Source organism: Macaca mulatta, chromosome 11 (assembly GCF_049350105.2).
Source record: "Macaca mulatta isolate MMU2019108-1 chromosome 11, T2T-MMU8v2.0, whole genome shotgun sequence".
NCBI lineage: Eukaryota > Metazoa > Chordata > Mammalia > Primates > Cercopithecidae > Macaca > Macaca mulatta.
In genome coordinates, this window is record NC_133416.1 from 32121047 (window position 1) to 32148109 (window position 27063).

Genomic DNA, 27063 nt, shown 5'->3' on the forward strand with positions numbered 1-27063 from the left:
ACTTGAGCTCCACCAGTACAGTTTCACTCCTTAGGTAAAGTCAAAAAAAAAAAAAAAAAAAAAACAGAAAAAAGTATGACTCAATAAGAATATGGATGTTTATCACATTATTTTTTCATACTCCCCTGAATAATTTAAATTTCTTCAGAACTAAAAAAAGGAGAAATAAAGAAAAGCAACCTTTTCCTTACTTAAATTCTCTCTCTTTTTTTGAGATGGAGTCTTGCTCAGTCACCCAGGCTGGAATGCAGCGGCGCGATCTCGGCTCACTGCAACCTCCTCTCCCAGATTCAAGTGATTCTCCTGCCTCAGCCTCCTGAGTAGGGGGGATTACAGGTGCGTGCCACCACGCCTGGCTAATGTTTGTATTTTTAGTAGACACAGGGTTTCACCATGTTGGCCAGGCCGGTCTCAAACTCCTGACCTCGTGATCTGCCTGCCTCAGCCTCCCAAAGTGCTGGGATTACAGGCGTGAGCCACCATGCCGGGCCTAAATTCTCTCTCTTAAAAAACAAAAATAAAAACCTAGTGACTCACTAGTGTGCCACCAAGACTACGTGCAACCCTGTGCTGGCATGCCCACAGCAAAGGCTTGCACGAAGATGCAATAACTTTGAAATGTCCACAAAGTGATTCTTAACCAGATACACACATACACACACAATCCATGTCTCAGAAATGCCACACGTAAAGTAGTTCCACTGAAGAGCAGCACAACCATCCAACATAACACTCAGCAGACAGAATAATCAGGAGCCCAGGATTGCCTCTATCCCGCAACAGCTAGTTCACTGCTGCGTCAGAGAGCTTTTTAATATTTAAAGACTGCTTACGGATGAAACGTGACACGTCGCACCCGACATTTCACTTTAAGGTGAAGAATGACTTCACTCTAAGGTGAAGAATGACTTTCTGAAAAGTGCTGAGCCGGGTGCTCTGAACAGAGACATCCTATTTCTCTCCAACAGGATCTTGCCATGGCGCAGAGCCAGGCAGAGCAGCAGCACGCAACATGCAAAACAGGGGTGGCCGGGCGCGGTGGCTCACGCCTGTAATCTCAGCTCTTTGGGAGGCCGAGGCAGGCGGATCACCTGATGTCAGCCGGACCAATATGGAGAAACCTCGTCTCTACTAAAAACACAAAATTAGCCAGGCGTGGTGGCACATGCTTATAATCCCAGCTACTCAGGAGGCTGAGGCAGGAGAATCGCTTGAACCTGGGAGGCGGGGGTTGCTGTGAGCCGAGATCGTGCCATTGCACTCCAGCCTGGGCAACAAGAGCGAAACTCCGTCAAAAAAAAAAAAAAAAAAAAAAAAAAAAAAAGGGGGGGGGCGGTGGCGGGGAGGTGGGGGGAAGCCACTCAGGGAAAAGGGGAAACAGATTCCTGATCCCAGGAGACTTCTGCTTTTCCCATCAGTTCTTTCTAGAAGTTGCTCCTAAATGTCTCCAGAAAACACTGTAAGGGCTTGACCTCTACAGCTTGGGGCAGCCTAGATAGTGGAATCAAAGGGATGTGGGTTCACATCCTGGGTCTTCCACTCTCCAGCTGTGTCCCGCTGAGCAAATGATATGAGCTCCCCCAGCCTTGCCTTCCACATGTAGGAAGACCTACTTCCCAAGGGCATGGTGACAGTTAATGAGTTGAATGCTGTTTACCTCCTGGCTTATAATAGGCATTCCATAGGGGCTCCCTTTTCCTTTCCAGTGGGAAAGAGATCACGAATAATGAAGCCAATCTTGCAAGACACTGAAAAGTAGCACCACAGATGAGCAAACAGGCAATTTATTATCCACCCCCTTTCTTCTCCAACTGTAGAAAGACTGCCTATCTTCAGATTAGGGTACAATAGTAAGTGCCAGTTGGGGGCTTGTGTTGTACTGGGCCCCATGCAACAGTCTTCACGTATGTCACATCATTTACAATAATTATTACTAATTATTCTTATTTTATAGATCTGGAAATCAGTTAATTCAACTTTTTACTGCCACTAAATGAAAAATCTTGGACTTAAACTCATTTTATGTGACTCCAGCTGGAATCCATGTACCTAATCCCTGAGCATGCCTCAGCTTCGTTATTGTTAAATGTAAACAAGTAAGGAAATTCTAAAATCATTTTTTGATGAAAATAGAATCAACAGGGCCATTCTAGTCAACATACTATTTTCCTTATGCAGATACCAAACTTTGTTTCTTACTATTCAAGCTCTAAAACTAAGAGTCTGACATACAGAGTTGATCAGAATTTATCTTGGCCAAAGTGAATGCCTGGCAGTTAAGAGCTATAGTGTGACATTGAGCTGCACTTGCTACATGACTTAGGAAAATGCAGTCAATATTAGGTTGCAGAGCTTCCAACTGATCAAGCCAGAAAAAGATATTTACTTCACATCTGCTCATTTTCTTTGCCAAGAAGAAAAGCAATTATCTGCTCTAGTACAAAATACAACAGCTGCTTGGACACAACACACATAAGAAAAAATGATGATTTTAGTCAGAAACCGGAAATAAAAATGACAAACTCAGCAAACGAATGAATAACAGAAATGGATTCTCAACCCGGTGAAGTTTCCATTATTTTCTGTTCTTTAGAAGACAATCATCAATTGAGAAGGCTCAAGCCAATTAACCGGCATGGATACCTGACACAGTTTCCCTTTCTCATGGGCTAAGAAAACAAATGCGCCCACAAGGTTCCTGTTACCTTTTCTTAAATGTGAACACTCTACAAAACTATAAAACTGGGTAAAGAAATTTGTATATGAGACAGCCTCAACAAACAACATACTGAGCTTTCACAAATATGCAGGATTCAATTATGATAAAAATCTCAGAAATATCATTTTATCATTCTCAAAAATATAACAATATCAAATGCTTTGAATTTTCTCTTCTTCACACTTAAATCATATGTTCCATCAGGCCTCATGATCAGACTTTCCAAATCAGAAATCTAATTCAGATGAGCATGCCACTGCCCTGTTAACCTTCATCTGCAGGGGCCAAAGTCCCCTGACTTCACTCCCAAGTTCCTCCATGACAGGACTCCTGCCTACCCTTCCCAACCTCATCTCCCACTGCTCACGCCTGAGCGGCTCATAGTTGCACGTGTTCATGTACACACACACGCACACACACACAGAGGCATTCTGCAGTTGCACACGTCCGTGTCTCTGCCCAAGCTATGCTTTCTGCCTGGAGAGACTATCATTGTCTCATCTGTTAAGACTGAGTTTGAGCCAAACTTCTCAAGCTGGTTAAGGTCACCTCTCCTGTGAGCCCATAATTCTGTGTACATACTTCTAGCATTGTACCTGCCATCCTCAGTGAAATTTATCTTTGTATGACTTCCCCACCAAGATGTAAGCTAATCTGTGCTGGGCCAACCAGTCATTTTTTTGAAAATTTTGAATTGGGGCACAGTAATTCTAGTCTATCTCTCATAGAGAATTGAACAGAGAGGCTGTATGAAACTAGCACTGAGGCGGTCCTGCACACATCAAATTTTAAAAAGTCCATCTTTTTTTTTTTTTTTTTCCTGAGATGGAGTCTTGCTCTGTTGCCCAGGCTGGAGTGCAGTGGCATGCTCTCAGCTCACTGCAACATTCGCCTCTCAGGTTCAAGAGATTCTCATGCCTCAGCCTCCCGATCAGCTAGGGTTACAGGCACGTGCCACCACACTCAGCTAATTTTTGTATTCTTAGTAGAGACAGAGTTTCACCATGTTGGCCAGGCTGGTCTTGAACTCTTGACCTCATGATCCACCTGCCTCAGCCTCCCAAAGTGCTGTGATTACAGGCGTGAGCCACCGCGCCCAGCCCCCATATTTCTTTCGCTATTGATTTTAAAGTGATGAGGTCTCACAGTGTGGCCCAGGCTGAAGTGCAGTGGTGTCATCACAGCTTACTCTAGCCAGGAACTCCTGGACCCAAGTGATCCTCCTGCCCCAGCCTCCCAAGTGGCTTAAGCCACAGGTGTGTGCCACTAGCTCATTTTTAAAAAATTTTTGAAGAGATGGGGTCTGTGATGGTTAATACTGAGTGTCAACTTGATTGGATTGAAAGATACAAAGTATTAATCCCGGGTGTGTCTGTGTGGGTGGGGGAAAGGCAGATCCACCCTTAATCTGTGGGCACAATCTATTCAGTTTCCAGTAAATATAAAGCAGGCAGAAAAACACGAAAAAGAGAGACAAGCCTGGCCTCTCAGCCTATATATCTTTCTCCCATGCTGGATGCTTCCTGCCCTCAAACATCAGACTCCAAGCTCTTCAGTCTGGGGACTCAGACTGGCTCTCCTTGCTCCTCAGCTTGCAGACAGCCTATTGTGGGACCTTGTGATCGTGCAAGTTAATACTTAATAAGCTCCCCTTTATATATATATATATATCTCCTATTAGTTCTGTTCCTCTAAGAGAACCCTGACTAATACAGGGTCTCCCTATGTTGCCAGGCCTTGAGCTCCGAGGATCAAGTGATCTTACCTCGGCCCTCCATGGTGCTAGGATTATATGCATGAGCCACCAGACCTGGCCCAAGTCAGTCTTTACAAAGAAGGAAAAAGGAAAACAATATTAATTTTTTAAAAAGTGATAGAGATACTATGAAACCCCAGAGGGGCACAAATGTAAATGTTTTGACCTTGCCAGTTCCTGTGTCCAGAAACCATGTTTAATACGTGTCCTCAAGTGTTGTTAGATTCTAGTGTATTTTTCTAACAAATACTGCAAATTGTTTAAACAAACTTTTTAAAGTTTTGCTCTCACAGGCAAATGATCCCTAAGACATTTGTATATACAGTAAGTTTTTAATAAATGTTTATTAAATATATCACAGAACCACCTTTTAAAAATCAATTTTCCAGCGCACAACATTAGTACATTATGATTATTGAAGACAAAATACATATAACACAAAACTTAATCTTTTTAAAATACTGACATTTTCCATCATTCCATTTGAGCTAAGTTCCAAATGCCAAAAATTAACAATGGAAAAGGAAAAGAGAAAAATGACAATGACCACTGGCAAAATTTCCTCCAAAGTCTGTGTAGTCACAAGAGTCTCTCATTATCGTATCTCATTTTAGGGTCAACCTCTAACTCTCACACAATTTCTAACTACACAAGCCAATGGTATGGTCATTTAAAAAGAAGAGGAAAACTGGCCATACAGTTCTTAAGAGTTTGAAGATAATAGACTTTCCAGAGAGTATCAAATGACATGAGGCCAACCAGCTTGTCTCTCTTGTGTCACTTCATGGATAAGAAAAACCAAGATCTAGGGAGCTAAAGTAATTGGCCCAAGGGACATCGCTAATCAGAATCCGAGTAGAATTCACTAGCCAGGCTTCTTGCACTATCCTGTGCTATCTCTCATTTCTTTGTCTCTAGCACAACCTGAGAAATAGCTGTTCTCTAAAAAAAAAAAAAACACACAGACAAAACCTAATCAGTGACTCTCCATTGTTCAGGTTTTTCAAAAACAGCAATGAGGGACAATGAAAAGGGTTTTAATGCTCAAGACATTCTGTTCTCTTAGTCATCAACCATGATCACGTCTACATTTCCTGCTTAGAAATGTCTGGAGATTGGCACCCAATTTCGACTTATCTGAATGGTTTACCCTTATAACCTTGGGAGTTACAAAGAAGAGAAAAACAAATTGTATTGGGATAAATGCACAACCTCTCCCTGACTCTGCATGACAAGCCAAACTGAAGTTTTATAATGAAAGAGATCACTTTTTAAAATCAAGGCTTTTTTTCATCATAATTGCAGTGTGAATCATCACTCCTTCCACGGTCACAAAGAAAAATTACTTAAGGAAGCCAAACGAAAACTATGAAAAAAAATCTCTGATAAAGACTTAACTCTCAGGAACCAGAAGCTCTACCACTCAAACACTGAAATATATTGGTTTCTGATTAGCTACCTAGAGCACGTCTAGCTCTTAACAAAAGACACAAACATTATTCCTTCCTTCCATCCAACTCTGGCTGGCTGTTTGGGTTTGATTGCATTATTTATTTATTTTTCCAAATTATTTATATGTTAATTGTCTTCAGCTCTTAAGAATCTATACTTCTATTTTAAAGACTTTACCAATACTTATATAGGTTAAATCATTAAGGGCAAATCTTTAATGACAGGTCACTCATGAAGACTGTAGCTTAGGGTGACTTCAAAATCAGTATGCACTTCCAAGCTTATATATAAAGTTATAAAGATCATGGTTTGAATAATATAAATAGTATCAAAAATTCATAAATGTACAAAATGAAACACATCCTCCCATATGACTATAAGGTCATCTATCTAAAAAGCTAGTAAATTAAGTCTTTATTATTTGCTTTTCAACCTAATGATTTGTTTATTAAATATTAAAGTGATGATAGTCATTCAAAATACATCAAAAAATTTTAATTTAAAAAAGGTCAGCTGTTAGTCTCAGAAACTAAGAATAACTCTAAATGTGCTTTTTGAGACATAACAAGGATGGCGTTCATCAGTTAAGAATTAAGTGTTAGACGGGCGGATCACAAGGTCAGGAGATCGAGACCATCCTGGCTAACCCGGTGAAACCCCGTCTCTACTAAAAAATACAAAACATTAGCTGGGCGAGGTGGCGGGCACCTGTAGTCCCAGCTACTCGGGAGGCTGAGGCAGGAGAATGGCATGAACCCGAAAGGCGGAGCTTGCAGTGAGCTGAGATCCGGCCACTGCACTCCAGTTTGGGCAACAGAGTGAGACTCCGTCTCAAAAAAAAAAAAAAAGAATTAAGTGTTATCATAAGGATTCTATTATCGTCTTAAACTTTGATGGACTGGCCATCATTGTTACATGAATGTTTTTCTCTTATAATCTATTTCCCTCTAAAATAGTGTAAGCTCATAAAATGAAGTAGAGTAACCAAATACCATAAAGTCAAACAAAGACTATACAACTTTCCTTCATTAACACAGCAAAGAAAGGGTGAATGGTGTAAAAAGAAAAGCTTTCTAAATAGTAATTCTTCCACATTGGCTTTCTCATAAAATAAACATGGGAGAGGGGAGTTAAATCCTACTACTATCATTTATGAAAACCCACAATTAAGAGCTATCATAAGCTGTTTCGTGTAATACCTACCTCATTTGTTTTTCACAATAATCTCATGGGATAGGTATTAGTATCACTACTGCCATGGTATACACAAGGAAACTGAGACACAAAGCATGTAAGAAATCTGTGAAAGATCATATGCCTGGTAAGCAGTGGGGGCAGAATTGGAAGCAGTGGGGGCAGAATTGGAACCCAGACACTTTGGTAGGAGTCCATGTTCTTTACTGGTAATGTACACTGCCAACCTCATAGGTTTTGTAAGAATTAAAATTGTAAGCCATCTGTAAAATTTGAGGTATGGTTCCTGGCCATCGGGAAGTGCTACAGTGGTACTCATAATGTTGATCGTGATGAAAATCATGATCATCATGCTTGCTTGTGAATTTTAAGAGAATTTTCAAAACATTTCCACTTCTAAAATTCTGGTTTTCTTCTGATGGATAAAATGTCCTTCCAAACCTCTTCAATTTTTTTTAAAAAAATTTCATTTAAGCATGTATATCTTTAAGGTTCTGTCATATTAACTCTACAATACATAGTACCAGATCAAAACGTGTGCCAGACAATTTTCCAAGCAGCAACCTGGAAAGCCCACCAAATTATCTGAAACCACAATGATCTATTACCTGGCATAGAATAATGTTCTCAAGAAAAAAATATTTACATATCATCTGAGTGTTTACAATGTTAAGATGAACTGATACAGCTTTTATTACAATCACTCCACAACCTGTCAATAGGTTACATTAAAAAAGAGAAAGAGAAAAAAATTAAACTGGTTGATAGTAGCATTAACTAAAAGGGCAAAGATATCAGCAGCTAACTCCCTGCAGCACCGTAAGAGCACTGGCTGTGTTCTGCAAAAGAAGAGAGCTGTTTGGTGGCCTTGAAGTCAGCTGCCAATCTCTTACTCACACAGGCCAGAGGTTGAGTATTCCATATGGTGTCTGCTGAGCTGACAGAAAGCCATGAGACCCGAGATCCTCTTTCAACAGACTATTGTGACAGTGATGGAACTGCAAGCCAAACCAGAAATGCCTATGTTCTCTTTCAACATATGTCCCTGTGCATCCAGTTGGAAGGCAGATGCCTAAGCTTGATTACTCTACACTGAGAAAGCAAAGAACTTATCATCCACTGATTGAAATTCACAGGGGATCAAATATTGCCAAGAACCCAATCAAGATGAAGCAGAATGAACCAGGGACTGTCAGCAGTTAGAAACTATCAACTGCTACCCATAAATTAAAAGGAATTTTTGCCTCCTTAGCATGTGATTTATTTAGAAGAAGCTTTTAGTGCTAACTTCTGAATGAAGCCAACAAGCACTTTATTGAAATGATCTACTTTAGTGCTGAGCTCAGTTCAGGAACCATGTGGAGTTCCAGTAAGCTTTCTGATGAGCTTATAAAGGTAGTTCCTGCTTTACCACATACTTTGGGTCTGGTTAAGAAGGGATAAGATCCCTCTCAATTAATGGCTAAGAAACAGTAATAGAAGAAACAAAAATCTCTCTTCAAATTCTCTAGCCACCAAAGAAAACACTTTTCTGGCAAGTTCTATATTTAAGAAAAGCTACTTTAATGAGACCTAGGAAACCAGCTTGAGTAAATAACCCACCGAAGAACATTAAAGGCACAGTAATGACACTATTCCAATAAACACAGTTCATAAATAAGAAGTCTTTTAACACTAACTGACACAGTTTATTTTTGAAAATAAGTTTTGTACTTAATTTTTCTTTTTTCTTTTTAGAGGCAGGGTCCTGCTCTGTCATCCAGGTTGGAGTGTAGTGGCATGATCATGGCTCACTACAGCCACAAACTCTTTCGCTTAATTGATCCTCCCACCTCAGCCTCCCAAAGTGAGCCTCCCAAAGTGAGCCTCCCAAAGAGTTACAGGTGTGAGCCACAGTGCCCAACTTTAAATTTTTATTTTTTAAAAATACATTTCCCATCATTTCTGTCATACCTAGAGCAAAATACCACCATTCATTTACCCTTCTCAATAAACTATTTCCTTCTCTACAGGAGGTCATTTGCCTGCAGTAATCAACCACCTCCTTTCTGCAGTGCCTTAACGTTCACTCAGTGTGCTGGTAGTCGCGAAACACCAAAGGACACAGGGTCTTAGCAAAAACTATGGTCAATTCACTACAGCAGTGAATTACAGCAGTGACTCATGACTCATGATTACAGCAGTGACTCACGACTATAATTCCAGCACTTTGGGAGGCCAAGGCGGGCAGATCACCTGAGGTCAAGAGTTCAAGACCAACCTGGTCAACATGGTGAAACCCTGTCTCTACTAAAAATACAAAAATTAGCTGGGCATGTTCCAGATTATTAACAGCCTCATACCATCTTTGAGAGAAACCTAGTGACGTAGTGATATGAGATTTGCAGGTGACAGAACAAATCTCTGTTGAAAGCCTCTATTATTGATGAATAATAACTGGGGTAGCACACCTGTAATCCCAACTACTTGGGAGGCTGAGGCAGGAGAATCGCTTGAACCCGGGAGGCAGAGGTTGCAGTGAGTTGAGATAATGTCACTGTACTCCAACCTGGGCAACAGAGTAAGACTCCATAATAAAAAAAAAAGAAAGAAAGAAAGAAAGAAACTGAAGAAGGGAAAAAACTCAGGGATGCATATGGACAAAAATTAGGAAGGATATAATTTGGGTATTGTGTCTGAATGATAGGACCCTGAGTATAAACAGTTTTAAAGTTGTTTAACAATACATAACTTTAATTATACTGGTTAGTTTGGTCAGTGTCATTATATAGTTCAGCCTAAAAGTTATTGCTTTCTTGGGTCTGCCACCATCGTGCTCCTACCTCCTGAAAATAACTCACAGTGATCTGAATACAGTCACCTAAAAACTACATCTGAAGACTTAACTATGCATGCCATTGAAGAGAGAATTCCATAGAGAAATGTGGACCAGCTTATTTATACACAACGCAAGGGAAGCGAGGAAAAAGCTATTAGCAGCAATTAAAAATTTGCAACAACCCTTTACAGTAAGATCTTGGTTCATATCTGCTTCCACGAGGTGGTTTGTGTTTTTAACATGCATCACTGAGGTTTATATTTTAAGAGATTTTAAAATGAGGGATGTGGGATTTATTAAATAAATACGAACCTACAAACTTCACTTTTAACTGTTACATGTATTTTCTGTGTGGGCCCATTAGTTAACTCTACACCTCTTACTCAGTCATTTCGTTTTTGAAAGCAGCAGCTGAATGAGACTGAAAATGACTCATCTGAGATCAATCAGTGAATATGATGTATAAAGGGGAGAAAGAGAACTCAGTTATTATTCATCAATAATACAGGCTTTCAACACAGATTTGTTCTGTCACCTGCAAATCTCATATTACTAGCTCACTAAGTTTCTCTCAAAGATGGTATGAGACTGTTAATAATCTGGAACACGTTTTCCCTACTCATAGAATCATATGTGTGACATAAAAGTTCAAAAGCTTACCTCAGGAGTTTAATTTGCACAGCATTTCTTACTTTGGGGAAAAAGTGTGATATAAGGTCTACAGCAATAAAACATAAAAATGACACTTAAAAGATCAGTTACCCATTTTATCATTGAAGGTCAAAATATTTATGTCTCCCTATGTCCCTTGAATTTAATTACCTTATAATTCACTTTAGTGCCAGACTGTTCTCTAGTCTTAAACTTGTTTTGTTTTTTATTTGTACACCTATGTGCAAGGTATTTACAGGAAAAAACTTTTAAGAGCCACTGAAATGAAAATCTAACCATTATCTTACCCACAAAAGTAGAAAAGGAGTTCATTTTATGTAGAAATATCATGATCATTATCCCATAAAGTTTCATAAGGATAGGGCTTTGTTTATTTCACTGCCATATTTCCAGAACCAAAAATAGCGCCTGACACATAGTAGGTGCTCAGTAAACAGTATTGAATGAATAAATGATCCATAACATACCCTGAAGGGTAGCAGAGGAAAGAGGAAATGTCCCAGAATTTATTGAGCCAAGAACTGTCTTCAGTGCCTACTGTGGTCATTGTCATTTAAATATGAAACCAATCAAGTATATATGAAGAATGACTATACATATATAGGTGTGTACATACTTGATATATATGGAATGAAGGTAAGATTTCATTTAGAATTCACTGGGCTTTCTAATGTGAAAGGGAAAGTGTTTCCATGTGTGCACAAATTTGATGTATTTAAGATGCTGGCAGGTGTTTACACACAAAACATTTCTCATTTCCCATGGAATAATTCAGTAAAAGAAGCATCAACTAAAATGTAATCTGATTCTAGAGTAGGTACTCTCAACTCTAGGCTTTGCATTATACTTTCTACCCATAAGTCAATCAGTAAGCCACATAAAAATAGGCGAACTAAATTAATGACCTGCAGTAGGATTTTTTCCTGGGCTTAGATTTTTCCCTGTATTGGATAACTTCTGAAAACAATATTTTGCCTGATAACATTTAGCCCAATCTTGTCAACCTCATACCAATGCATTCAATACAACTATGTCCTAATAGTTTTGAAGTTGAACAACAACAAAAATCCACACACACTCATTCCTTGCCTGTATATTGCAGGTTCAGCATTTTCATAATGCATTCTGGTGCTCAGAAACCCATATGGGGAAAACAATATTCAGAATACTAAACAAATAATGACGCTGCTGGCTTCCATGTGCTGAGTGGCCATGGTATGCCAGGCACCAACTACATGGTTATACATGTACAAATGCTTTTAGTCCTGATAACCAGCATTTCCCCCTTTGAGAGATGAGAAAACTGAGGCTCATAGAGATTAAATAACTTGTCCAGGATCAAGTAAGTGATAGAGCCATGATTTAAACGGTCTGTCTGCAGAGTCAGAGATGTTAAGAACGATGATAATGTTGCCTCTTCCAACTTTTATTTGCTTTACCTGATCACCTTCTGACAAAAGTACAAGCACAGTTTTCAAAAGTAATTGTAACAGTAATCAAATTTATACTCAAATGTATGACATCTTTTTTTTTTTTTCTTCCAAAGAGAAAAGATATATGACAACTTTCCACGGGGGGAAGATGGTCCAGGCCCACAAACACATTAACTTAGTGAGAATCCTGCCCAATTCCAGCTGTGCTGTCTGCTGCTTTCCAATCATCACTCTTTCTAAAATAGCCGGCTACTTGAGGTTAAAAAAAAAGAAAAAGTCATCTACAAAGCATGTCACCTAGTTCAATGTATTAGCACCAATACCCTATACTGAAGCAAGTCAAGAGGTGTCTCATTTGTGGAACCAGAGATGACTGCAAGAATCTTTGTACCTGCTGAGAGTTCAATGGAGAGGCCAGCTCCACATAGAAATGATACAAGCACCCTGCCTCTTCCCCAAGGCTTAGCCCTCACCCTGAACTCTGGGCTTTAGAGCATAGTAAATGGTCAAAGCACAAGTTTAGGAGTCAAACAGTCTGGGTTCCAATCCTGACCCTCCCACTTACTATGTGAACTTGGACAAGGGTTTTTAACCTCTAAGCCTCAGTTTCTTCATAGCAATGGGAGTTACAATATCTACCCTAAAAGAGATACCACAGTGGTTAGATAGAATAACATATGGGACATGCTAGCCCACTTTCTGGTACATAGTAGTTGGATAATAGAAAGTTTTCTTCCCCCTCCTGAGGGAACTTCTCACCGGTGCTCTGGAACTGGCTGACACTGGTTTGGAAGAGCTGACTATTAAATTTTTAGGAATTTTACAAGTCACTGACTTAAAAAACAGCCATTATTAAAAATTAAAGTAAATAAACTTAAAATTAAATATGTCATATTTTAAACAAGGTACTAAATATTCAAAGCTCATTACTCTTGAGTTGGCTTTTGCTTCACTTTGCTATTATCTATGCTTTGGAGGTTATTTATGTCTATTGCATCTGTCTGGTAGAAACATGGCATCACAGTGGACTATGACACAGCTCTCACAACTCTGTGGTCAGTGAAGTCACACTCATAGTTTGAAATCAGCCACAGTGGGAGTATTTACATTAGCAAACACTACAAATCAGGAGTCCCTTTCTTTGGAGAGCCAGTTATTAAACAATTAGCAGCACACCACAGGAATTCATATTTCATCCTACCCTTTCTGCTCCAGCATGATTCATCTCTCCTCTCTACAGGTTATCTAAGAATACACACACACACACGCACGCGCGCGAGCACACACACATGCGCACGCACGCACACACGCGCACGCACACACGCGCACGCACGCACGCACACACGCACGCACACACACACGCACACACACACACACATGCGCGCGTGCGCACATACACACGTCTGAAAAGAAAAACAAACCTCTCTCCCACTAACAACCTTTTCTCCATTTCTTCATTGGCAAATTTATTGAAAATGTTCCATCTATGCTTAATTTCCAACATTTCCTTATCATCCACTCATCAACTGATCCATGTCACAAACATGTAAGCAGCTGCTATTGGCCAGACACTGTGACAGGAGCTGGCAACACATCTGTGAGACACCCTGGCATGAACCTGCCCTAACCGAGTTCATAGCCACATGGCAGCCTAGCTTCTGTCCCACCTTGAACATCTCCAGTGATCTCTGTACTCATTTTCCTCCACTCTTTAGCCTCCATTTAAAAAATTCACAATTTCCCCAATTGTTTCACCTTCTTTTCCTCCATGGCCCTCAACAAAAATGTCAAGATTTTCTCAATGTTTTAACCCTTTATTTCTCTTCCCTTTTCCTCGGGAATTTCATGCATTACTGTGATTTTATTCTCTCCCTAACCACCGGAAAACCTATTACTCCCCTAATTTTTCCACTTAATAACTAATGCCACCATCCACCCACCTGGTTAAGCCAGAAACTTGGAAATCCTTGTTTCCTTCCTTTCCCTCTCCCCGTAATCACAAACATTAGCGAGTCCTGTTGGGGCTGTATCAGAAATGTATCTCAAATCCACCTCATCTCTTCATTGCAGTTTCCATGACTCCTCAGCTAAGACCCCTTTTCCCTCACTCAGCTTGTGTGAAAGCCTCCTAACCCTTTTCCCTCCTTCATGATTGTCCCCAACAGCCTGCACCACTAAGAGACAAGAGGGAATGTTTTTAAAAGAAATGTAATCATATCTGTCTATACTTAAAAAAATAAAAATAAAAACAAAAATACTCCAGCATCTTCCCATTCCCCCAGAATAAAATCCAAACCTGCTTCCACAGCCAGCACAGCCCTTCACCTGTGCCCTGCCCCCTCCCTGCCCTCACCGCTTTTCCTCCCAATTTGCTCATGACCGTCAAGCTTGGAACCCTCTGCCAGATCCTTGCACATATTCACTGGCTCCTCTCCTCATTCAGGAGGATTCAGAAGCCTTCCCTGGCCAACCAACCTAAATGCCCCCAGGCTAAGGCATCGCTCCCATCACATCCTGCCTTACTCTCTTCTTAGCACTCCCATTGTTCATTCAGTGTTGATTACTTTTTGTCTACCTTCCTCTACTAGAAGGAAAGCTATACAAGAGCAAGGACCTTGTCTTTCTTATTTACCAGGACACTCCTGGTGCCTGGAACATGCACTTGTCAGCCACTCAACAGATATTTATTGATGAATGAACAAAAGAATGAATGAATGGGGCAAGATAAAAAAACAAACACAGGCAAAGGCAAGAATAATTGGAAACAAAGACTGCAGAAAGAGGGAGTTTTAAGGGACTACACAGAAGAGTAACAACAGCAATCTGAAGTGGTAAAGTGCTAATCCTATGAATGGAATTTCCACATGTTAAAATAATTTGAGGTCATTAGGCTAAGGTGACTCCGGCACCCTGCATCCCTACATCAGCAGAGAAACCTAACTCAGTGTAAATGGTAAAATGAAACCAAGCTTAACCACCAACTAACCTCTAACTAGGGACTTTCCACTGGAATGATCCACATAGGGCTACTACTCCCCTTTAACCAATCAAATATTTCCTTTGCTCTGTTTCTGCATTTGCCCTATAAAAGCTTCCCCACACCCTGCCCCAGCAGGGGAGCCCCAAACCACCCGCAGTCTGGAGCTGCCCAATTCATTCATCACTTTCTGCTCAAATAAACTCTTTAGCTTTTGAATGTGCCTAAGTTTATCTTTTAACATATATCTGTTATATTCTGACTTGCCCGTGGCCTGAGATATTTTAGAGACAACCTAATTTAGTGAGCAACACCTGTGCTGATAAATCCATACTAATTTTCAAGGCTAGGTCAAAATATTTTTAAAAAGAAGAAGAAAAGAAAGACAGTCAAATGCTGTAAAGATTTTCATACATCTTCAAAAACATTTCAGAAAGGAAGAGTCCTCTGGGTTTCCTCTCATATTTGGACTGCAATAAATTCAGATCAAACACAAAGAGCAGACAGAGGCAGGAGAAGGGGAGGGAGAACGTTCTCCCCCAGGAAACGGAGGGCGCCCATCTTCTGAAGTCTGAGGCTGCACAGACCCACACCTCATCACAGGCAGGCAGCAGGGCTTCCACTTGCTTCCTCTAACTCCTCCTTTCTTATCCATTGTAATACAGGGGAGGAAGGGAGAGAAATGGGGACAGAAAGAAGGGGGTAACGAGGAAAGCATGAAGAGAGGGAGGTCACAGTGTGCTGACTCAGTGCTTCACTTCCCTAGGTATCCCAGGCTGCACTAGGTGATGCTGGACATTGAAAACATGCAGGGACCAAGAAACCCAGCCCAGTACCTCATCATGGACCACACAGCTCGTGGGGACACTGGGAATCCACTGCTCTTGGGTTCTGGTGGCAGTGGAGAGTGGCAGCCACCCCAAGCTCCTTTGTGAGGGAACCGCTGCTGCTTCCCATTCTCCCGGTGAGGATGGCCTGGCAGTGAGGAGGGCTGGGGGCTCCCGGGCTGCTGTGGGCTGCATGGACAGAGGGCCCCATTGCTCCTGTTGTGCATGGAATTGAGGGAAAACAAAGTCAACCAGAATGACAAGGCTTGCAACAACCAATAGCAGTATCTTGCCCCACCCACAAGTCTTGCTTCCTGGAAACAACCATTCTCAAGTCTTTAGCTCTTGTGTTCCTGATATTTACTGCCATATTATTAAAACAACATAATTACAATTTTAGAACTTATCATATTGACTTACTATAGAACACTGTAACTCAGTCTTTGTTAGATGGCCACCCACCCACCCATACACACACACACACACACACACACACACACATTTCTTCACCCCTTACCCTCCAAACAGGTTTTGTCTCAGAATATTTGGTTGAAGTGGTATTAAGGATTTACATTATTATATTCTTGTAAGATATTGCTCATAGCTGAACCATCCAATTTTTAATTACATTTTTTCTATTGTGAATTCTCTGAGATATAATTCATAACCACTAGATGGACAAAAATAAACATCTGATACTACCAAGGGATGGTCAGAAAGTGAAACAAAGAGGATTCTCATTCCTGCTAGAACCATTTCAGGAGCAATGTCTCGGGATGTAATGCAGTCAACGTGCATCTATCCTTTGCCCAGCAACTACACTTCCACGGCTATGCCTGGAAGAAAGCTTCATGTATTTGCACAAGAATATATGCACAGAGATTTCACTGCAGCATAGTTTATAACAGCAAAAATGTGGAACTAACCTAAATTCCAAATCCAGAAAAATGGATAACGATAATTAAATACTATACAGCAGTTAAGATAAAAGAAATATAGCTACATATATCAACATTGATATATCTCAAAAGCCCAATGGTAAATGAAAAAAAAAGTAAGTGATAGCATTTATGCAAAGTTTGAAAATATGTAAAAACAATACTTTTCTATTCACTGGTATGTGTGTATATGAAGTAAAGTCCTAGAAACAATCATGGAAATGAAAAATGTCAAATTTGGGATTGTGATTCCCTCTGGAGAGAGAGGATAAGGACTGTGGACAGTGAACGTTATTTTCTACATGTTGGGAATTATATCTTGAATTTTTACAAAAGAAAGATAACTTTCAGGAGCTGATCTTTCACTGAAAATCTTTCCTCCTAAAGATGATGTCAAATAGAAGAAATCTCATTCCATCCATGTGTGCCAATCTTAAAATTTAGGAATAAATTGCACTTGTAGGAAAGTACTTGCAACATTTTGTTTCTATTACTGTTTCTTTCCTGCTTCCTGAATCATACAGCGAAAGATCTCAAGAACCACCTAGTGCCGAGATGTTTATTCAAAATCAGCAGATAAAGTAGGGACTGGGGAGTAGACCTCTAGGTGCTTGTGTAAAACTCTGTGTATATGTGCATTCCTCTGGGGACACAACTTTGTGAAATTCTCAAGAGTCCACGACTCCCCAGATATTCAGAACCTCTGAGTTGGGTAACTCTCATAATGCCTGAGCAGCAGATGTCCTGTGAGGTCTCCTGAGTCCCTGTCATATGTTCTTCCCTGGAGGCAATGGTGCTCCCGGCCAACCCTGTGAATCTGGAGCCACATGGACATGGGTCCAAATCCTGGCTGGACTTGGGCTGGCTGACTGTGGGGAGGATCCTTTCTGTGCCTCTGTTTTCTCCTTTGTAAAATGAGGATAAAGACTGTTGCAAGGAAGTGACATGGCACAGTGCCAGCACAGGGCCAACCCTTGGGTGATATTAACCATTTTTGGCCAGGTCTCCATGTTACAGCCTTTGGTTCCTTCCTACCACTTTTTATAACTGTAATCAATCACTCATCGAATTATTTACATAATGTCTGTCTCCACCAACTTATATGCTCTTTGCAGGATGGAACCGTATTTGTCTTGCTCTTGGTTAGGCAGAATGAGTATGTGTTGAATGGGTGGATAAAAGCATGAAGAAAAGAATGAATGCCTCCACTTAGGCTGCACTGCTGGATATGAAAGCTATTTTTTTTTTTTTTTTTTTTTTTTGGAGACAGAGTCTCACTCTGTCACCAGGCTGGAGTGCAGTGGCGCAAACTCAGCTCACTGCAATGTCCAACTCCCTGGTTCAAGCGATTCTCCTGCCTCAACCTCCTGAGTAGCTGGGGTTACAGGCACGTGCCACCATACCCAGCTAATTTTTGTATTTTTAATGGAGACAGGGTTTTACCATGTTGACCAGGATGGTCTCGATCTTCTGTCCTTGTGATCTGCCCGCCTTGGCCTTCTAAAGTGCTGGGATTACAGGCGTGAGCCACCGCGCCCAGCCTAGAAGTTTCTTAAAACAAAACAAAACAAAACAAAAAAGACCCAGACGGAGCTGTGGGACTTGTATCAGCAGTATTATTTCTCCCAAAGAATTTCTAGCCATTTAGTATGATGAAGGTAAAGAAAGGAAAGAGACAATTATCCCTTTTGAAAAAGGCCTGGCTCAATAGTTACTACATGAAGAAGAAAGAAAGAGGTGTCGGAACCAGTGGCCTGGAGAGTCCCAAGATCAGCAAAGACATGACTTTCATGACAACAGTAAAATAGCTCTGGACTGGACCACGTGAGACAGTGCGTCTTCAGTCAGCTGTCTTATCTTTTTGCTGTCAGTGAGGCATAGCAGAAAGAAGTTAGGAGGTTGAGACAAGGTAGACACAAGAAGAAAGTGGAAAAAGGGTTTACAGGTTGTCCCTAAAAAGTAAGTTGGGCAATGCAATTACTCCCACCGGTCAGAGGATATGGAGGAAAGGCATCCTCATATAGACCAAAGGAAGGGCCTCTGGCTCACGGTTTGCTTGGCATGAGTTTGGGTGAAAGTAATTATTTGGCTCCATGTTTTTATAAGTCTCTGAGATTTACTGAGAGCCAACAGAGCACTACACTCTTTTTAAATTATCCCCAACTATCACGCTTCCAGGCAGGAAGGTGATCGGAATTTCCTGACTCATCTCAGTTTGTTGCCACTCAATATCACTGCTCTTATCTTTATGTCAAGAAGTATAAAGAGGTAGGAAATGAGATTTAAAAAGCAGGATTTTTTTTCAGATAAAATTCTTCATTTGATAAGGCGGGGGAATAAATTAGCCACATCTTTTAAAAGTTTAAAAGTAAGGACCTTATAATTACTGAAAAATGGGGTCTGCTTGTAAAATTACTGGTAATTACCGATTTGATGGGGAAGAAAATTACAGTATGTGCTTGAACTTTTAATATGCCTTAGTGATTCTTATCATCTATAAGCCACAACATAAAATGAGTGTGCCTTAAATTTTTTAAATAAATTAGGCTACTAAACAAGATTGTTCATTAATTTGAATATGACGTGTATGTACTCCTGTATGGTGTAGACTGGCTCTTTGTGGACTTCCAATGGGTGCCTCCTAAAACTCTTAGGTAACAGCATTGTTAGAAGAGCAGGAAAAGGGGCTCTTTGATGGATAACCCTCATGCAAATGCAGGGATTCAAAGCAAGCTGTGAAAAACTGTTACCATTTGCAATCACTATTTTTATGAATCAAGATTTTCTCAGCAGCGTGCAACCAAAACGAAACAGCAATATAAACTTCCAATTAACATAGATACTTTTCAATTCCAAATCTGGGGCTCACAAAAACTTCATAGTCCTCAATGATTTATATAAAAGTGTGAAGCATTTTAACATATATAATGCACTTATCTTAATGAAATAAGCCTTGTTGATTATGTGACAGTCTAAGGTGAGATGACATTTAATAAAGTGTTATACTTGCATTTTTTAAATGGAAGATTGGAAACTATTGTTTTAAGTAATTCTTCTCTGCCCATGACACGCCATTTGATATCAAAACTTTAAAATGACTTACGACTTGTCTTCCTTGTTGGAAAGGGAAAAGAGGTCATGAACCAAGCACACTCCAAACACCGTGATGCCTGTCTCTTTCACCAGCATCGCACAGGTCCCCAGAAACAAACTGAAGAGCAAGAAGAAGGGAGACACCGTGGAAGGGAAGCTTTCCCCAACACAGCCCTGATCCAGACTCCTGAAAAACAAGTTGGAGATTCTTTTAATCTAAGCAAGAATGTGGTCTGCTAAGAAATACCACCTCTTAAAGATAAGAGCTAATGTCAATTTCATTGTATTCTAAGAAATTAAGCAGGTGAGTAGAGATTTCTTAAAGAGCCTTCATCCCCACAATACTGAATTTGGTACTTAAATTGCAGTATACACAGACTATGGTATGTAACAAATGAACACCAAAAAGCCATTTAAAATTCTACCAGAGAGACATACTTAGTCATATGAAAAGAGGTTTAAGTGAATACATTCTAAGTGAATAATCAAGTTACTAAACTATATGCATAAACTCAGGAGCCAGGTTCCCTGGATACCCTGCTAACCACAGCAGTTGATTAACGGGTAATATGGGGCAAGTTACTTTACTTCTTGGTGCTTCAGTTCCCTTATGTGTGAAAAGGGATTACAGCATTATAGGAGGGATTAAACGAATGACTTGTCACACATCAAGTGTATATCACCATTATCATTATGGTAGTGAAGTATTTTATATGCTTCCATACATAAAACAAAGTTACCAGTGGATATATATGCCAAAATATAATAAGCATTTCTCTCTGGGATGAAAATACAATGATTTTAACCTTTTTTTTCTTTTGGCTAAATTCATTCAGCCAAAAATTTTAAATTCATTTTCTATGAGCAGACCTTAGGTAAAGTTTATTTTTTTCTCAGTTTAATTTCCAACAAGGATTTTCAAAATCTCTCTGGTGCTGTTAAACCTTTGTTTCACCTTGTAAAACAGAGCTGGCCCCCTACCAAGAAACATCACTGTTCCCTTCAACAAGTATCACACCCATTGGCTCCTATTCCATGGAAGTAAAGGCCAATATTTCTGTAGTTGAGACACCTTCTCCTTAGTGTTATGTCTTAGAACAATTGCATAAAATTATACACAGAATTTGTAGTGGATAGGCATTTATTTCTATTGAGTTGGTCTATAGCTCAAATTTCTGAAAGTGAGAATGGCATGCAAAACCAATCTGTAAAAACATGGCTCATTATCATACAGATATGGATACACTGCAGGCCTAATCATACCCCCCAAACATATTAACCACACAGAACAGGCCTAGAGAACAAGTTTAAACTCCAAAGCAATTATTACTTATATTCTAATGCCACAGTAAACAAGAAATAATTAATTGTTAAATTTTGGCTTATATTTTCAGGTTTCATGACACCACATCATACAATCAAGAATGTAGTAGGAAGTTACAAAGCCAGGATCAGAAGAAGACTTACACTATGCTAAGAAAACGTTCTACCCTTTAAACAAAACAAAACTTCCTAAGACTTAATTCATTTCATCCTTGACCCAAGGTCTAAATTGGTTTGTAACAGGTTTCTCAATCTTAGCCCCACTGGCATTTTCTTTGTTGTAGGGACTGTCCTGTGCATTGCAGAATGTCTGTTCAGCAACATCTTTGGCTTCTACCCCGTAAATGCCATGAGCACCTCTTCAGTTGTGACAACCAAAAACATCTGCAGATATTGCCAAATGTCTCCTGCAGGTAGAAGAGGTAATGGCTAGGAGGAGGAGGGAAATCTCCCCTAATTAAGAGCCACTGGTTTAGAACAGTGTTCCTCAGTCACTGGGTTTTGTAAGACCATAGGTCAATGAACTGATCCAAAGATCAGGGCCACCAAATGCTTAATCAGGCATCTCTCCATGAAACTGAGCAACATGGTTGACCTGCCCCCTTTCTCTAGGTTGTATGAGTCTGTTTTCATGCTACTGATAAAGACATACTGGAGACTGGGCCATTTACAAAAGAAAGAGGTTTATTGAACTCACAGTTTCACATGGCTGGGGAGGCCTCACAATCATGGTGGAAGGCAAGGAGAAGCAAGTCACATCTTATATGGACGGCACCAGGCAAAAAGAGCTTGTGTGGGGAATCTCCCATTTTTAAAACCATCAGATCTCGTGAGACTTATTAACTATCACAAGAATAGCATGGGGAAGATCTGCCCCCATGATTTAATTGCCTCCCACTAGGTTCCTTCCACAACACGTGGAAATTGTGGGAGTTACAATTCAAGATGAGATTTGGGTGGGGACACAGCCAAACCATATTACAGGCCATGCTCTGAGCTGCCCCCATTCACATTCTCTTTTTAATCCACTCCTTTCGCTATATGGACATGACGTGACTCAGATGAGAATCTGACTGGTTTAGGGTAAAGGTGCAATACAATGAGAAATTATTTTAAGGCTTTTCAGTTTCCCAACGCAAAACACTTCTGTCTTTTGATGAAACTATATGTAAATTGGAAAACTACAGTCAAGAAATGCTACTTTATACTCAGCTTTGTCATGTTAAGCTCTGAGTTACTTTGGTGAGGCTAACAAAGAGAAAAAAATTAGGACCAAAATGAAAAAGGAAAAATTAAGCAAATCATAGGCAAATAAAAGAGAACATTACATCAACTACATTTTGGCTTAGAGCTAAAATTCCAAATTCAATTCTCAGTAAGAAACTACAAGTAAAAGGAATGAAAAAGCAAGTGCTTTGGTTCTCAGCACTGGGAAAGCAATCCCTTTAAGGTGCTACAGTGTGGTTCAGAATCGAGTTGAAAGAGAAACGGCCCAGCACTGGATAAAGAGAGAGTTTCCTATTCCTGGTCCCTGGAAAGCTTGCTGAGCATTTCACAACCAGAAGCCTCTCTCCTCTCAGGCACATGCTCATAGTCTACACACATGGCACAGTTGCAATCACAGTGAAGGGCACTCTTAGCCACACATACCTGTTGTAGGAGAGAAAGGCCAATAGAAACAGCAGACACGCTAACACGTCAGCTCTGCCAACGATCCCAGCCACCTTGGAAGTTAAAATAATAAAAAATGAAAACCTCGGACAATTACTTTCAGAAAACCATTACACAAATACATGATAGAAATATATTTGCTGTTAGATAAATGAAAGATATAATAACATAGAAAACTCACTGTTCTTCAAGTTCTGATATATGACTAAGCGCCTCTGATTATCAAATATATTTAATAACGAGTTTATGTAAGGAAAAAAGAGGATTGAAGGGGCAAGATTTCCACACTTTATTTTTAAGCTCTCTTCTTAGAGCGTCAATTCACAGCATCAAAATTTATTCATTTATTAATTTATTCAAAAAAAATTTTGAGCAATATTTGAGAGTCAGACACTGTGTCCTTCTGTGTACCATAATGCTAATGGAGCAGACAACATTTTTAGAGAACTAGAAAAAAGTAAGTTGAGAATCAATGCTTTTAACAAAAATGGGGCCGGGCAGGATGGCTCACATCTGTAATCTCAGCACTTTGGGAGACCGAGGCTGGCGAATCACTTGAGTTAAGGAGTTCAAGACCAGCCTGGCAACATGGCAAAACCCCATGTCTACAAAAATATACAAAAATTAGCCATGCATGATGGCACATGCCTGTAGTTCCAGCTACTCAGGAGGCTGAGGTGGGAGGACTGCTTGAACCATGGAGGTCAAGGCTGCAGTGAGCTGTGATCGTGCCACTGCACTCAGCCTGTGTGACAGAGTGGACCCTGTCTCAAAAAATTAAAAAAAAAAAAAAACAAGAAAGGGAATGAATTTGAACTGATGATTGCTATATGCGAGTACATGTGTGTGCAAGTGTGTGTGTGTACATGTGTGCATATTTTTCTTAGCTCTATCACTGAAAGGGCCTATAAACATAAAACCTCAGAAGCAATGGGCCATCTTGGCACTAACCACAAACTATTTCCCCACAAAAGAGAACACCGGCTCCTTGGAAAACTGGCTGATACCAGGGCTGAGGCTGGGGAAATTCAAGAGGAGCTTGGATCATCTCGTGTCAGAAAGTAAGAAAATGCTTATAAAATGATAGTCAAAAGGGCATAGAAGCCAGCAACAAGGGGCTCCCACCAAACAAACTTAAGGCAATTTGAATATTAAAATAAATGAGTACAATAATATATTATAAACCATTGAAAATGAAATCCATGAGTCCATACTAATAATAAATACAGCTATGCATTGAATAACAACATTCAGGTCAACAACAAGCCACATATATGATGGTGGTCCCACAAGATTATAATACCATATTTCTATCGTACCTTTTCTATGTTTGATATGTTTAGATACACAAATACTTACCATTGTGTAACTTTTGCCTACAGTATTCAGTACAGTAGCCTAAGAGCAATAGGCCATACCATCTAGGTTTGTGTAAGTATACTCTATGATGTTTGCACAATGACAAAATCACCTAACAACTCATTCTCCGAACATGTCCCCATTGTTAAGCAAAGCGTAATTGTATATATATAAATGAATGAATGGATACATATAAATGTACCTACACACATACAGCAAGCAAGTGAATGGGAAAGAAAGGAGACCTCTTCCTTCATTAAAAGGCCAGTTAATGAATGTGGAGGGAGCAGTGGAGTTGGAAAATAACCATTTTGCTGCCAGAAGAGTGAAGACTGGAGCAAGCAAGAAACATCAAAAACATCAATGGATGCTAAACCCAGGGCATGAAAGTTTTTGAGGTGCAAAGTATTAGCAGAACTTCAAAGTGTCTATTTACTAATCATTAGATGAAAATATTTAAAAAGAGCACTATGGAAAAAATGTGTTATATTGCACTATGTCTTAACTGTGGAATCAAATTAAAATCACCATTCTTGAAGGAACCGTCATAACTATCATTTATGCAGTATTCTAGAAGGGACATATAACCTGAACAGAATCACGAGAAAACATGAAACTCAAGATGAGGAACATTCGATAAAAATACAAATAAATATATATTACACTAACAAATTATAAATTTTACATGTAGCAATATTTTATAACATTACATTTTATTGCATATTAATTTATTCTAATTTACATTACACCATGATTCATAATTATAACTCATTATAATCTAACAATTATAATATTGTATATATTTTTATATATTATATGTATAATGCATTACACATATAATATGCATATATTTTATATATTTATTACTTATACATTATTCATTCTTCATTTTCACATAACTATATATCATACAGTATTTATATATTATGCATTTTTAATATGCTATATCTATAAATTATATGTAGTATATGTTATAAATTGTATAACATTATTACATATTTATATTATACTTATAGAATATATTATAACCATATATTGCAATATAACATGTTAATAACATTTGTTATTTTACATGTTCTAATATAAATTCTAAATTATATTATAATCTATAAATTATATTACAGAAAGACAATGAAGACTGTTTCAAGCTAAAGGAGACTAATGAAGAGTAGAGAAAATATACAACTAAATTATTAAAGTATAAAGGGGTATGAATTGTGCAACCTGCTGTCAAATGCTTCAGAAAATAAATAACATTTTTATATATTGAGAGAGAAAGAGAGGAAAGTGATAAAATAAATGTGGGAAAATGTGAAAAATTAGTGAATCTGGACAGGGAGTGTACAGTTATTCTCCATATTTTTTAAGTTTGAAATTATTTCAAAAAATGCATTACTCCAGAAAAAGACTGAAATGGAAGAGGACTGGGAAACAGATGACTCTTTACAAATGTTCACACTATTTTGCTACATAAGATATCTATGCATTTTTCTCTCTTTTTTTTTAAATCCAAGAAATAAAAGAGTCAAGGGAAAAATGGGATATAGATTTTTAAAGACGCTCCAAAGAACAGGTACCATAAGAGGTAAATCATGAGGAACAGTTCAAAAGGGAGATGAATTGGTCTGACATTTCAGGCACAGGAATAGTATCACCCATATCACGGAAGACCCGAGGTCTATGGTGTGTTAAAGAATCAATCAACAATTAATAGTAGGAAACAGTTTTCTGGGAAATATACTTGTAAGCATCCTTATGCAATGAGCACGCTTTGCAGCCATGAAGGAGAGGCAGTAAACAAGCATGGAAGTGGCTGGACACGGTGGCTCATGCCACGCCTGTCATGCCAGCACTTAGGGAGACCGAAGTGGACAGATCCCTTGAGCTCAGGAGTTCAAGACCAACCTGGGCAACATGGAGAAACCCTGTCTCTACCAAAAATACAAACCACTAGCCGGGTGTGCACCTGTGGTCCCAGCTACTCGAGAGGCTGAAGTGAGTGGACTGCTTGAGCCCAGGAGGTAGAGGCTGCAGTGAGCCGAGATCACACCACTGCGCCCCAGCCTGAGCGACAGAGCAAGACCCTGTCTCAAAAATTTTAAAACAAAATAAGCATGGAGGTAAATCATTCAAAGTCTGAATGTAGACTGCTCTTGTCATCTGAGATTTGGTTTTGTTATGCTTAAAATCCGTGTAACGCCCGCTTTCTCAGGGTGGTTGTAATTCATGAGATGATATATACATAAAGGGCCTGTTGGATAAATGCTGGTGCACTTCTTTCTCTCCCCTCCCCCCTTTTTTTTTTCAGAGAAAGGGGGTGGAACTCTTGACACTGAGATAGGTTTTCGTGTGTGGCTTACGGAAATCATCTTTTTACTTTAAGGTTTACATGTACGGTATCTTAATTGCAAACTTTATTAGATAATCTAATGTATCTGTTAGTTAAAATCTGCATAAAACATAACTCAATTATACACACGCAGATGGACGGACAGCAAGTCACATACTGAGAAAAATTCCAGTCCTACTTACATTAAGAGAAACCTGGACATGGCCAAAGAATACCATTGGCAATACAGAGCTGAAAGCTATTACCTGACGTGGCTGCTTGTGTCACATGCTGTTCATTGATTTGTTAATCTAAAAGGAACTTGAGTACCAAATCAGGAAGACTGCACGACTCAAGAGACGAATGCAGTGACAGTGTGGTGTCACCACAATGTCAAGGCTCAGCTCAGACTCTCAGTCTGTAAAGCGGAAGTGTATATGGGTCACCTGTAAGCCCAGATCTGCTCAGACTACACTACCACCTCCTTGAACATTTAGCTCAG

At 39.5% G+C, this 27063-nt stretch overlaps 1 protein-coding gene across 5 annotated transcripts in view; it reads right to left on the reverse strand.

The window, feature by feature from the left end:
• TMTC1 (transmembrane O-mannosyltransferase targeting cadherins 1) overlaps nt 1-27063 on the reverse strand; it is a 285978-nt gene that overhangs the window by 235731 nt on the left and 23184 nt on the right. For 4 of the 5 annotated variants that reach the window (XM_077953180.1, XM_001101625.5, XM_015151352.3 and 1 more), the window contains exons 3-5: nt 22853-22926; nt 19890-20066; nt 15858-16064 (exon numbers count right to left, since the gene is read on the reverse strand). In XM_077953180.1, the coding sequence (XP_077809306.1) occupies nt 15858-16064; nt 19890-20066; nt 22853-22926 (458 nt within the window). The remainder of the gene's footprint in view (nt 1-15857; nt 16065-19889; nt 20067-22852; nt 22927-27063) is intronic. The other variant, XM_015151350.3, reaches the window with a different exon arrangement.